This window comes from Phocoena sinus, chromosome 5, assembly GCF_008692025.1.
Source record: "Phocoena sinus isolate mPhoSin1 chromosome 5, mPhoSin1.pri, whole genome shotgun sequence".
Lineage (NCBI taxonomy): Eukaryota > Metazoa > Chordata > Mammalia > Artiodactyla > Phocoenidae > Phocoena > Phocoena sinus.
The window spans coordinates 62,381,870-62,396,920 of NC_045767.1; the positions used below are offsets into that span (position 1 = coordinate 62,381,870).

At 36.8% G+C, this 15,051-nt stretch overlaps 1 protein-coding gene across 1 annotated transcript in view; it reads right to left on the reverse strand.

Annotated features, from left to right (window-relative positions):
• Positions 1 to 15,051, reverse strand: part of ARAP2 (ArfGAP with RhoGAP domain, ankyrin repeat and PH domain 2) — a 188,765-nt gene that overhangs the window by 134,090 nt on the left and 39,624 nt on the right. The window contains 2 exon segments of the mRNA XM_032633599.1: positions 143 to 263; positions 6,320 to 6,389. Of these exon segments, the coding sequence (XP_032489490.1) occupies positions 143 to 263; positions 6,320 to 6,389 (191 nt within the window).

A 15,051-nucleotide genomic window follows, 5' to 3' on the forward strand; every position in this document is an offset into this window, starting at 1 on the left:
AAAATTAATATAAAATGTAAATCATTTAAAAGTAACATATTTAAAGATTGTCTGACATTTCTAGCTTAACTGGCTTATTAAATCTTACGATTGGTCAGAAATTAATGTCTCTCTTTTTATAGGGATAAAGAAAGAATCTTACCTTCTTTTTCTACTCTAAAAACAAAAGTTCTTTGTGTTGTAACAACTTCAAATTTGTTGTCTCCTTGAACTCGTACCGTAGATATAGCAGAAAGGGGAATTATTCCTTTTGAATACTTCTCCTGTATTGGTTAGAGAAAAAGATCCATAAAGAAGAAACATTAAAATAAAATTCCCTTTATCAAAAACAGAATGGCAAGATATTTACAAGTGCTTCTCTTTCATAATTTCAATCTAAAATTTTAAAATCACATATAAATAGCATATATCCTTATATACACTTAAGTCCCCAGAAAGGAAAATATTAAGTGCCCCTTCCAAGTGAGATGTCTTTTCACTTTTCTCTTCATCTGCAATTAAGAGACAATAACTCACATACAAACAACATAGCAGACCAGCAATACATAGTTACAAAAAACAGCGGTATGTTCTTTGAAACAATCTGGTCAAAATGATTTTATGGTGTTTGCAGGCATCTGCTGGCCATCACAGGTACTGTAACTACACCAATTCAAAACCACTGCTACATATTGTGAACAAGAATATTATCTAAGAAACCAGACTGTTGGATTGTATCAATTAACCCATATTACTCGAAGCTCTGATAATGAAGATCTTGATCTCCACTGCATCACTTTTTATTCTCCAGTGACTGAAGAGTGAAAAAACATGGATTCGGCTCTTTGCAATTGGCACAGACCTATTACAATTTTGCTCAAGAAAGTCATTCTTAAGACTCTTGATAATTTTCTCCGTCTGCATTTTCCTGGACCCTCCTAAAACAATTGGCATAATCATCGCCCCCATAATTTCAACTATTTACTAAGAGCGTAACATTTACTGGGCCCTGTATTGGAAAGAAAATTCCAACAGTATTTATATGTTCAAGTGGCCTCAAAATGAAAAACCAACTAACCGAATGAGAAAAAAGTTTAAAAAGAGTACAAGACATGGGAAGTAAGAGTACGAAGATGAGAATTCTCAATTCTGCTTCCAAGAGGTCAGAGGTATTTTCACAGAAATAGTGACATTTGAACCTGACTTTAAGAAACCTTAAGTTAACCAAATAGATAAGTGAGGGGGCAGGGGGTATCCTGGCCAGAAAGACTGAATAACAGAGGTGTAAAGTAGAGAAGTAAGAGGAGCTGCAGTTTCGAGTCAAAAGAGATGAGGCTGAAAACATAAATCAAGGCCACATCATGAAAGGTCTTAGTGTCAAAAGAGTTTAGACACAACTTTATGGGGTTTCTTCTACAATTCCTTTCCATCATCCATGGAACCATCACCTTTGACCCAGGTCCCAAGTATCTGAAACAACTGGTTAGGAGAAGAATGCACTAAACCATTCCATGCAGATCACAAGGGTCAAGTTCACATTCCTCCCAGCGGCAAACTCCAGCCATACAATAGCAGATGGGTAAAAGACAGTTACTGCGAGCAACATGGCAGTCTACTGGGAAGTTTCTCCTCTGCCAGTTGAAGAGATACACTGTACTCTCATGGTATTCCCTCTTAGTTATTTGACAGTTTCTTCTACTCTAACTCCCATTCCTGCCTTTATGTATCCATCAAAATCCTATCCATTCTTTAATGCCATCTTCAATAACAACACCATGAAGGCTTTCCTTTACCTCTCAAGCAGCCAAAATCAAGTAAGATACTTGAACTGTGACTTAGGAAGATGAGGGGGCAACTTCCTGGAAAAAGGGGAGGGAGGTCAAGGAATAAGTACTAACAAAATAACTTTTTCTCCTCCTTATTTTCCATGTTTTTGGTTTTATCTTCTGTCCCTAAGGAAAAAAAAAATCCCTTCTTACTATTTCAACTACCAAATTTATGTGGAGAATTCTAAAATCTGTCCCTTCCTTCCTTCCTTGTCCATTTCCGTCAACTCCATTCCGGTATTTTGAATCAATGGGACATATAACTGTCCCATAAGCATCTCAAACTTTTAAACTGAATTAGCTCCTGGAAACATACCCTTCCTCTATATCTGTCCATAAAAATATCATTCTTCTGGTCAGTCTTCAATAGAGTAGCCTTTGACTTGTGCTTCTCTTTTGTACCCACATAACCTGGGACTCTTCTGACATCTACATGGTCAACTTGCTCCCTACCAGTTCCTGATTCTTTCTAGTCACATTAGCTTTATTGAAGTTCCATGAATACATTGTGGTCCTGCTCAGTCCAGTGACTCTACATACTCTGTTCTGCAAGGAACCATTTTTCATACCCATTTTCACATACTTACTGCCTCTACATCTTTCCTATTTCAGCATGAATATATGCTCTGAAGAAAGCCCTCTGACCAGTCTCTTCTCTCAGGCCCCTCATCCTCACCGAGCCAGATAACCCTAATTTAACAGTAACCTGTACTTTCCTCTATAGCAATTACTAATTCTAATTTAAGTGATAATTCTTTATATTTACTGTGGGATCATCTGATCAGTACAGTCTTTCCAAACTGACTGTGCATCTTACATCTATTTTCTCCATTACCTTTCACATAATCAGTATTGCTTATTTTCTGAATGAATGAATCCTATGTCCAATCAATCACAATTATACAAACTCCAACAGCTCATTTTTAGTATTTTTCGAAATTCATTTTTTTAAACACCTCCACTGGCCTATATAGCCTACACCCTGATAAATTAATGCCTGATTTACTGCACACTCTCCTGAATTGCCTCCGTACTTTCAGCTTGTTTCCCCTCTCACCTTTCCTGCATATTATTGCTCAAATGTCATAGTTGGAGAGAATAAAGGAAACATTCATGGAGGAGGAGAACAGGATGGGTCTTAAAGTTTGCACAGGATTTTCATGGATGGTAATGGCTAATGAGAGTCAGAGGGAAGAGCAAAACCATGGAGGTGAAAATACAGGAAAAGACACACAAGTTCTCCACAGTTGTACCAAGACACTGTTGATAAAGGTCACTGCAAAGAAACATGTGACATGATTGGCTTAACAAAGAAAACCCAATAAATGCAAGTGGGTTATAATGGCAATATTAGACCAGGAAGTACTCTAGGAATTGACAGGAGGGAGAGAATGTCTCCCCATTGTCAGGCAACCTGAGAGATTCAAAGGGGCACAGCACCTTTGGGGACAGTGATACAGTCCCTCTGGCTGTAAGTTTGTAGTGGTTGAGTCCAGACGGTGAAAAATCCAGAATATCCAGAAACATTTATTTACACTTTATCCCCCAGGTGATCCACTGTCAAACTGTAGTTTGCCTAAGAATTAGAGGAGCTTACAAAAATACATCTCTAGTGAGATAATTAACTATATGTTGAATAAAACGTTACCATTAACCCATTTTTCAGTAGAGAAAAAAATGAAGCAGCATTGTAGAGAAAGACACAGGAATTTTAAAAAGGAGTTTTTCCTTCTTCTAGATCTCTTCAAAGAGATAAAAAAAAAAATTCCTTAAAAACATAACAACTCACCAACATGCCTACAATAATGATGTTGTTTAACGTTAGTACTTATGGAAGAGTAATAGAAAAATAAATTCCCCAGAAGTGGTAAAAATGTACTTAAGAAGCGAAATACTATGCTAACTTTAACCTCAGGAAGTTGTAGTTTCTCTAATGGCTCACCTATCAGCTTTTCTGAGATTCTACGATAAATCTCAAAATTTTTAACACTGTAGAGTTGATTTTACATTTCCATTCTAACACACAATAAAAAGAAAAAAAAAAACTAAACTAAATGACACTAGGCTCAAAATTACTGCATTTTTCAGCGTGCGAAATTTTCCTTAAGGAAAGCAATTCTAAAGCATCCCTTGAGCCTATAATAAACAGATATCTAGGTCAAGTTTGCCATTTATCTACCACTTTCAGGCAATGAAATGACCACAGGGCAATTCTGCCCCCAGCTGAGTGAGAACAGGGGTGAGTGAGATCTCTTGGCAGGTGACCAGATATCAAGGCTGTTGGGATGATGCCATTTTCAGTAATACAATGAAAAGGCCTTGCTGAGACATGATTGAGCAGCACTGAGGAAAACAGAAGAAAACTAGGGGAACAGGCAACTCTGCAAACTACCTCCTGAAAGCCCAACCACAGGCTTCTCAAGTGCACATTTAAACACTGGAAGACACAACTCCTTGGTGCACAGGACCACAAAAACTGTACACCCAGCTGAGATAGAAGCTATGGCCATACTTATGCTCTCTGTTCACTGGCCTTGAAATCCCCTCTTCCCAGTCCACCAATCCATCCCTTTTGCCAGAAGGGTCACAACAGAAACCACGTCTCATTTTAGGAAACACCCATCCTAGTGTTTTGGGGTTTTTTTGCCAACATGAAACCACTCATCTGAGTAGTAAAGGAACGAAATGCCATAGGAAACAACAATTTGAATATTTTTTTTAATTTTAATGTCAAGGTAAAGAATTTGTAATAATTCATCTTAACAAACTTTTTATCTCAATTTAAAACCAAGGCTGCACTGTTTTTATTGCATCAGGGTGGATAGGTGCTCAGCTCCTCACTACAGTTGAGATGAGCTTTTAAAGGACAAAGAGAGTGAGTCTGGTTGGACAGAGACACTAGAAATTCTCCTGAATGATAATGATATCAACAACAACAGAGCCTGATGGCACAGAATAGTTTTCTTCCTCATTTCAAGCAAACCAGAGAAGGGCACAGGTGCTAAAGAAAACCAGAGGTCAGATTGCATCAGATACAGAGACTATATTTTACCCACCCTTGGTTACAGAAATTGTCTCAAGATTCAAATGAACAAGCAAACTAAAAACAATAGCTAAGGCAGAAAACTAGCTTTTAAAAATGTTCATCCCATATCTTGCAAATGTCAAAGAGGTGTGTTTAAACCTATCTGATGCTTTAGCGGGATCACTGCAAAGAGAAACCAATGAATACTTCTCTAAACTTTCAATTATTCTTAGTGTTGTAGCATGCAGTGTGTATTACTTTCTGTCTAAAAGCATACGCTCTTCTTTCTTGTAGCACTGAACAATCAATACATGAAAGGGAATCTAAATCTCTATTTGAGCCACCAATAACACCAATATTAGGCAGTGAAAAATCACTAACTAATGAGAAGATAATATTAGATTATAAACTATAAATAAGAGGATGTGGTTAAGTGTTAAATCAATACATTAAAAGAATGTATATAGTTAAGATTGTAAAATTATATGATTTTAACTAACAAAAAATACGGTCTATTTATTAGTTGCAACTTTTTAATTAAGGAAATTTTCAAACACATAGAAGTTGAACGATCAGTACAAGGAACACTCATAACCTCAATTGGACAGTTGTTAACATGGCTATTTTTTGTTTTACCTAGCTATGCATGTGTGCATATATATATATATATACACATATATATATAAATATACATATAGAGAGGGTATATATAGATAGGTAACATTTGAAAGACATTTGCATATATAATGACACTTCACCCCTAAATATTTCAGCCTACATCTCCTAAGAATAAAGACATTCTCATCCCTAAGGAGAAGGACATGATCAAAATAGTATCATGTTGTTAAGACTCAACTGCCTAAAGAATATATTGTAACCACTTGCACATCAAGATATTCGGTGTGCTCTAACTCCAAACACAACCTTCTCAGCTTCATCTCCCACTAGTCTCCCGAACACACTCTATTTTCCAATCAGAGAATCTGGGCATCTCATTGTTCTCTCTGCTATCAAGTCCTGTTCTTTCTAGTTTCTCTACGTACAAACATTCTTCTTTCTTCAAAATTCATGGCCATTAGAAATTTCATGCAAGAAGCGTTCCTTGATTCTTCCACACCCCTTCCAGAGGACAAAATAACCTCTCCTTGCTTTGCCATTTTCTACTTGTGGTGTCATTTTGTGAACATTTTTGAGCACCCTCTAGGATAAAGGCAATTTCTTATGTATCTGCATATCACGTATAGCAAATCCCATAGTTCGCAGGAGATATTCCATAAATAATTGTTAGATACTTAAGTTTTAAAAAATCCCAATTTTATATGTCTGGGAAAAGTTAAACTATGGAAAGAGTTAAGTGTTTTATCCTATGCAAATTCTTTTCATGTTGATAATCCAACTCCTATTCTTAAAGACCAAATCATGTGCTTAGTTTATTGACGTACACTCAGCATGCATAGGACAATCTTTGCAAACTGTAAAACGTACTTACCTTATCGTTATTGTAATAAGAAATGCTAAGGCCATCAAATTTCACCCATCTCTTCTGAAACATGCGTTTTCTGTAAAACGTATGAAATCGTCATTTTACATTTAAGAACCATGCACTTGGATTTTAAAAACATTTGTAATATAGAACTGTGTTGAGTACATTCCAATTTGATAGTAAGCAGTGAAGAGAACAGTAGGCTATGACAATGTACAGTTTTGGCAATGGTACAAAGGAAAGGAAATATGTACAATGACACTTTCTAATCAATTGCCCTAGGTGCTTTTAAAAAAGGATACTGCTAACAGTGTCATCACTTTTTTTTTTTTTTTTTTGCGGTACGCAGGCCTCTCACTGCTGTGGCCTCTCCCGCTACAGAGCACAGGCTCCGGACGTGCAGGCCCAGCGGCCATGGCTCACGGGCCTAGCCACACCGCGGCATGTGGAATCCTCCCGGACCGGGGCACGAACCCGCGTCCTCTGCATCGGCAGGCGGACTCTCAACCACTGCGCCACCAGGGAAGCCCTATCATCATTTTTTAAAATGTAACTTGCAGTGTCATCATCCACGTCGGTAAGGTTGAGTAGAAAACAAAGTGTGGTCAGAAACACTATCATGGCACCCATATCCCTTAAAGGAGATAATTCCTCAATGAAGATAACATAAATTTTTATCCTTCATTAAGCTTATACCATTTTATCTTATTTTTTTAAATTTTTGCTTTGGGGCATGCATAATATTTTGCTAAAATAACAAAGCTTTGTCAATTGGATTTACATAGATATATTATTTAATTCTGATCAAATAAGCTGTAAAGGCCCTGACTAAATATGGAGAATCATTTGCAATCATCCAAAATTCATTGAAACATTAACATTTTGAGAAAAAGAATCATATGAAAGGCAAATGCAGTTTAAAATGGTTACTGACACGAGAAACAAAGCAAAATAATGTCATCATATGTTCCCTATTTAGGCATAAAGGAGACAAAGATTTTCTGACTATATAAGGGAAAAGTGAAGACCCATTTCCAGTTGGGCTTGTTTTTGTTTTTTGTTTCAGTTCCCTTCCCCGAAGTCAGACAATCCTAAAGGTTTTGAACGTCTTATTCTCTATGCGACTCTCAGTGTGAACTGATACAATCTAGATACTTTTAGCCTTTATCACAGATAATATATGAAAACTAACTTCCTGTTTAAAAAACGAGTCATCTCTAAACAAACAGGTAGATAACCACATCTACCTTTTCCTTTTGCAGTTCTCTAACATGTTTAAGATAAGGAAATGGTATAGCTCTCTATGGTTTTCAGAAGACTTTAATGGTAGAAAAAGCACCTCAGAAAGAGTGGAGAACTTGTGTTCTGGGCTCTTTCCTGGGCCACACACACCTATTACTCTAGTGAAATACAGCGAGCTGCCCACATTGATCATTAGCCAAATTATTCTGCTTAAGATAAAATTAGAGCAAATCTGATCAAACTGAGAAAAGCTTCAAAATTCATTGGTATGGACAACACTTTCACATATAAGCACTGAATTAATCATGAAGTAATAAGAACAAGAATGTAAGACCTTACAATTATATAACTACAGCTAACGACCCAGCCCTCTTTCCATCTTACTCCCTCTTCCTTCTGCTTTTTTTTGTTTTTTGGCTGTACGCGGGCCTCTCATTGTTGTGGCCCCTCCCGTTGCGGAGCACAGGCTCCGGACGCGCAGGCCCAGCGGCCATGGCTCACAGGCCCAGCCACTCCGCGGCATGTGGGATCTTCCCGGACCGGACCGGGGCACGAACCCGTGTCCCCTGCATCAGCAGACGGACTCTCAACCACTGCACCACCAGGGAAGCCCCATTCTGCTTCTTTTTAACTTCCCTTGGCCTGTCATGTGTTCTCTTAACCTTGCAACATCCAACAGTGTCGGTTTTCATTTCCTTCACTGACTCAAAGGTTCTTCAAGTTGCCAGCATTGAGTTACAAAGTAAAGAAATACTAAGCAAACACACAGTCATTATACACTGAATAAAATCACTTAGCACTCATTTCATACTGATCTCTGTCACACTTAAAGGCAGGTGAGCAGACATCTTCCCACACAATCTCAACAGTAATTCTATAAATCAAAATTTTGTTTTAGGCCCACCTTACATGGTGAATAGTAGTAAGCTAGAGCTCAGTAGTACATATAATCTTCCATTTTAGAATAAAAATAATCAACGTCTGTGGGAGATAACGGCCTTAGGACCTTCCATTAGCCCTCTAACTCCTTTGCTAACTACTCCTTACCTTTCAGAGTTCCACCTAAACCACCTATACAGACACTTCTTCCCTGATGAGCCAATCCAAAGCAAGCCACAAAGCTGTCCTCTCAAAGCACCCTCTCCTTTTCCTCATAGCACTTAACACAATCTCTAATTACATGTCATGTTTGTTTAGTTGCTTGATATCTCCCACACCAGGGATGTTTCACTCTCTACTCTATGATCAGCAACTAACACAGAGACACATATGGCACCAGAAAAGGATCTGTTCAATGAAAGAGTGACATGATTAAGCACATATCCCCTTAGCAAAAAACAGCCAGATGACAGACAGATAAAACCTCAAATGACCACCACTCAAATAACCAGCATATTTTAAAAGAAAGGCTGCCGGAAGGCGAGAAAACTTCCGAAACCTCAGAGTTAGATTAAAAGTTTCAAAATGTGCCAAAGCTGGAAGTGAAAAAAAGTTTAGAACCTACATTTTTTTTTTTTTTTTTTTTTTGGCTGTGTTTGGTCTTCATTGTGGGCTTTCTCTAGTTGTGGCGAGCGGGGGCTGCTCCTTGTTGTGGTACGCGGGCTTCTCATTGCAGTGGCTTCTCTTGTTGCAGAGCAAGGGCTCTAGGCGCGCGGGCTTCAGTAGTTGTGGCTCGCAGGCTCAGTAGTTGTGGCGCACGGGCTTAGTTGCTCCGCGGCATGCGGAATCTTCCCGGGCCAGGGCTGGGAACTCGTGTCCCCTGCATTGGCAGGCGGATTCTTACCACTGTGCCACCTGGGAAGTCCCTAGAACCTACTTTAACATGTCTTACTTAAGATGGTTTAGTTGCGGCCACTTGGACTCAAAGTTTTCTTAGAATTCCATCACCATCTGGATAGACAGTTTGAGGTCTGAGGCATCATCCAGGAACTTAACATTCATGTCCACAGGAAAATGAGAAGGAGAGCAGGGAGGGCAGAGAGCTCAGAGATCAGTCAGAGATGCTACCAGGTGACAAGCTACATTTCTCTTCTCAGGCACTGACTACAAACCACACACTGGATGCTTGGCTTTCTAAAGAAAGCCAACCAAAACGTCAGCCTCTGAGAGACTCAACACCTAAGATATTCCCCCAACTATTTTTTAATTTTCTCAGCTACCAGGTGACTATTAGATGTGTTCAGCCATTTTAACCGAATATGTTGAAAGGTTAAATCTGTTTAATAATCTATGGAAGGACAGGTAAATAAGACAAATCCCAGCCCACGTTGAAATGGAATGAGTGTGGCCGCTGAAAAATCAAATGTTCTGTAGTTGGAGAGAGCCACTTTGCTATCCTGCTGTTAAAACATTACTTCTGCTACCATTCATTCATCCAGTCAGCCATCAAATCTGTGGGTAACTATTCTGTGGACACTGTCCTCCAGCCATACTGCCTCTGTCTAGATGCTTTCTTGCCTCGTGGCCTTCCCATATGCCATTTTCTTCATTGGAATGCTCCCTGCCTGTTCCTGACCTGGCTTGGATCCTTGAGATCCTTGAGATCTCAGCTCAAAAGTCATTCCCCCAAGTGGCCACCATTGAGTAACACATAGATCCTTCAGATTCCTTTGGTCTCTTGCTCCATTTCTTTACTTAATGACACTTAGCAGAATTTGCAATTATATATTTGATTTGTGTCCTCCACCTCCCATACTAGATATTGAGATCCTTAAGTGCATAAACCATTTGTTTTTTTAATCAATGTAAAACCAGCAACTACCACAGTTTCTAGCATATAAAATATGCTGAATATCTAGTGAATAAACTAACAAATACGTAGATTTCTCATTGCAAGATGCTTCCTCAAATTTTCATGTTATGTATAGAGAAAACAAATACTACTAACAAAACCACTTCACCCTTAATTTCACTTTTTGCTTTTTTCAAGTACAAAGATCAGAATTTTTATATGACAAAAGCTTTGTAATTCATCATTAGTTTCCATGTAATTTTAAAATACATTTTATAGTTAAATATTTTTAAATGTATTCTTTAACATGTGTGCATTTTGTACCTTCCTATTTAAAAATTCTAATTAATAAATGTTTCTAAAACTAAATTTATATAAACATGTTTAATCTATTTTTCTCATTAAATATGTCAACATTCAATTATTTTCTGCATGTGAACTTCAATACTGAATTCTAATAACTGGCTAATTAAAGATAAGAACTTATACTTAGATCCTTTCTCACAATTCCTCTTTCTAGCAAATGGAAACTTGAATTTAAATTGTTAAACTCAATAAATTAATCAAAATTTCAACTATTGATACATAAAAGGGAAAGCTTAAGAAGCACTATTTTTAAATTTCAGTAAACTTTTGAATTAAAAAAATTGGTGAACAGTAAATTTTTAAGAATTATCTTTCCTTACCAGAGTTAAATATTTTTCTCATGTATTTATAAAAATCTACTTGATATCAGGCAACTAAATCCAGTGTAATTATGTAAAATTGATCTATTACACACAATTAGAGGTTTCTAAAGTACTTTAAACGCTTTCTCTGACATAAGTTATGTCTTTCCCTTAAATTTTGATTAACAATTTATTTAGTAAATGTTAAAAAAAAGACAAAGTATAAAATATAGTGTTACTCTAGTCTGTGTTCCTACTATCACATGACACAAATTAGAACTGACTAATGGATTATTATACAAAGAAGAGATTTTAAAGCCTGTCAATAAAGAATTTATTAATCTTGATAATAAAAATAACACTTATATAGTGCTTTGTTCTAGGCACTGTTGCAAGCCATATACAAACATTAATTCATTCAATCCTCCAAACAATCATATGAGGCAAGTAATATTATTATTCCCATTTTACAGATAAAGCCACAGAGGAGCTGGCAGGTTAAATAATTTGCCCAAGTCACACAACTGACAAAGATCATTTCTGTAAGTCAAATCCAGGCAGTCTGGTCCCAAAGTCTATGCTCTTAACAACTACACAAAACAGACTCTGGTACATTTTATGGCAAAGCACCCTCAATATCCCTTTAGGTAGCAATAACATTTGACCTCTACCCATTTAATATGTGAGTTCAATTCTGCAAAGTGCTTCAGAATTCCTTCGGGAAAAAAAAGTAAATTAGACGTGAAAAATATTAACCTAGGTTTTATCCTATTTTGTTTTTAGGGTTCTAAAGGAAAACATTTCTTTGAGAAGCCTTTTTAGAATAATTCATAAGGCATGTGTGGTGTTATTGAATGGATTTCTATAAGCACTTCCCTTGAGTTCTAGTAGGGCAGATTGTGTGAAGTTTCAACTGCTATCATAAATACAGCCTTGCCACCTGGTGTCAGTTTTTGTTGTCTCAAAAACTGTGTGCCTTAAAAATTCTTTTTTAACAACAGTGTATATACAAAAAATTACATCTCTATTTATGAAGTATATACATGAAGGCACTCCTGTTTAATTTCAATCCTAAGTGCCAGAAGGTTGTTTTTTTTTTTTAAAGATTACACCTTTTAGCTTTAAAAAAACTAAAAAATTGGATAAGCATGGTAACCAATGATATTAATGTAAACTGGCAGAGGCTACCAAACTGTCATCTTTAAATATCACATAACCGAAATGAACCTCAAAGTAACTAAGTCAAATTTATGGCTTTTATTAGTCATGGTATTTTAATCATCAAAAAATACTTCTCAATTATTCTAAACAATATCTAAGAAAAAAGATATCATAGACATGCTGTTCCAGATTCACCTGCCTTGTTTACATAATCCTGAAGAATTATATGCATATTTTATCTTATTTTCTACTCTAAGCCTAACTAGACTCAATATTTTTTAGAACTACTACAATTTCCAAAAGTATAGATTTTTGTTTATCTAATTACTCATTTTCTATGTAGTTATTTTATCTCATTACTCTTAAGTATGAGACTTTTAAATGCTGCAGTATTATATGACCCAGCAATCCCACTACTGGGCATACACCTACAGAAAACCATAATTCAAAAAGACACATGCCCCCCAATGTTCATTGCAACACTATTTACAATAGCCAGGACATGGAAGCAACCTAAATGTCCATCAACAGACAGATGGATAAAGAAGATGTGGTAAATATATACAATGGAGTATTACTCAGCCATAAAAAAGAACAAAATTGGGTCATTTGTAGAGACATGGATGGACCTAGAGACTGTCATACAGAGTGAAGTAAGTCAGAAAGAGAAAAACACATATTATATGTATATGTATGTTATATGTATAAAATAGATAAATAATAAGAACCTACTGTATAAAAAATAAATTAAATTAATTAAATTTAAAAAAATAGTAAATGCTGCAGTATTAGTTATGAAGTATTTTATAGACACACATCCAAGGAATTATAATATTTCTAGAAAATATCAGCCCTTTTTTCTAGACTGTATTTCCTTACTTTTAAGTAAAACAAAATGATTGTTTCCAAGATTATATGAATCAAAATGAGTTGGGGGGCTTCCCTGGTGGCACAGGGGTTGAGAGTCTGCCTGCCGATGCAGGGGACACGGGTTCGTGCCCCAGTCTGGGAAGATCCCACGTGCCGCGGAGCGGCTGGGCCCGTGAGCCATGGCTGCTGAGCCTGTGCTCCGCGACGGGAGAGGCCACAACAGTGAGAGGCCCATGTAACGCAAAAAAAAAAAAAAAAAAAATGAGTTGGGGCCAAAAAACAAAAACAAAACAAAAATTTTCTGAAATCCCAGTTTCCATTTCTGCTTTAAATGAGAAAAACCAAATTTTAAGATAAAATCTCAAGTGCTAAAAGGAGTTTTAGAAGCCAATGATAAAGCACAAATTTTAATGTGTGACTTCCAACTTTTACAATATTCACAAAGAGCTTTGTGCTTACATGACATGGTATATGAAAAACCACGTTAAAAGACTCAGACCTCTTTATTTTATGGAGTCATACTCTGTTAAAAAAGCAAAAAATCCAACATGAAACCAGCTTCTAGTTAAGACGACCAATGAAAAGTTTGCATTTATCTCTACTCCTCCTAAAACCTCAAAGGATTAAAAAACAAATAAAAATAAATAAATAGCTACAAGCCAACACTGACCAGAAAAGTAAATGATAGCATCAGTATCAAGAAATCAGGAAAGCCTAAGAAGGGATAGGAACTAACTCAGGAGGTTTCAGAGAACTGATTGCTAAGCCTGCAAGAGATCAAACTGAGAGGAAAACCAATTTACTCACAAAATTTCAGAAGGTCTCAGGAGATACAGGCACAAGTAACTCTGGAAGTGACTATGAAGGAGAGGGGGTGCTGAGAATAGAAGAGTTGTTGAAAGGCAATTAAAGAGATAAACTTGCACCCCTCACCACTCCATCCCAGAATCCCTCCCTTACTTCTCAGCTGGGAAACTGCCCCTCCTCTTCCTCAACAGGATAATAGGGTTTTATTCACTGGAGAAGATCAAACAGGGGTCTCTGGACTGGGAGACAAGGCTAAAGGTAGGGGACAGCATTAAAAACAGTAGAATCACGTCTATATCATAAATATTTATCCTAAACGTCCACATTCCCCTACTGAGCTCCCAAAAAGCTGTTAACCACTCTTACCACCCTCAATAAGGAGATTCATTTAAAAGATACTGGCATGAGGAGTCTCCAAGGAAACACATTAGGAGAGTTTAGCAAGATCACCTTACAAGAAATAGAAAGACCCATCAGGGCCTGACCCAATCAGCTTTGTAGGATCTCATTTTAAATGAACAGCCCAAACAGAGAATCATTCATGAAAGGAAGAGGCAATAGATACGGCAAACTTCACTGTTGTCTTATTCTAAGAAACAGCCACAACAGCCCCAGCATTCAGCAACTACCACCCTGATCAGCAAGGAGCCATCAACACTGAGGCAAGACTCTCCACTAGCAAAAAGGTTATGACTTGCCGAAGGCTCAGATGATGGTTAGCATTTTTTGGCAATAATTTTTTTTTAATTAAAAAAATTAAAAGCCCAAGATTAACAAAACATTTGAGGAAAACATCTCTAAGGTAAAAGATGGGGAAGAAACCCTCCTCCAAAATATTGAAAGAAACAGACACTACAGGAAAAGAAAGCTTCAAAACACTTATTAATATCCATAGAAAGATAAGAGAATATATTAAGTTCATGGAACAATAACAGTACATTATAAGATGAACAGTCAAAAGAAAAAGTGTTTTCTACATTAAATATAGGACAACAAAAAACAAAAGTGGGTTAGAAAATACAAGCTAAATAAGCTTTCTTAGGGGGCTGTAAGATGGTGAAATTGATATGTGTATGTATTTTGATTACTTCACAAATTCATAGTCCTGAGGAAGAATTTGTGGAGAAATGAATTTTAAGTACATAAAAAACTAAGTAAACCAAAAAGAATCAATAATTATTAACTCCAAGGAAAACTAAAGGTTGCAAATGAAAGAAAAATTAATCATATGTTGCAAAGCTCAAATATGAGTAGCATTT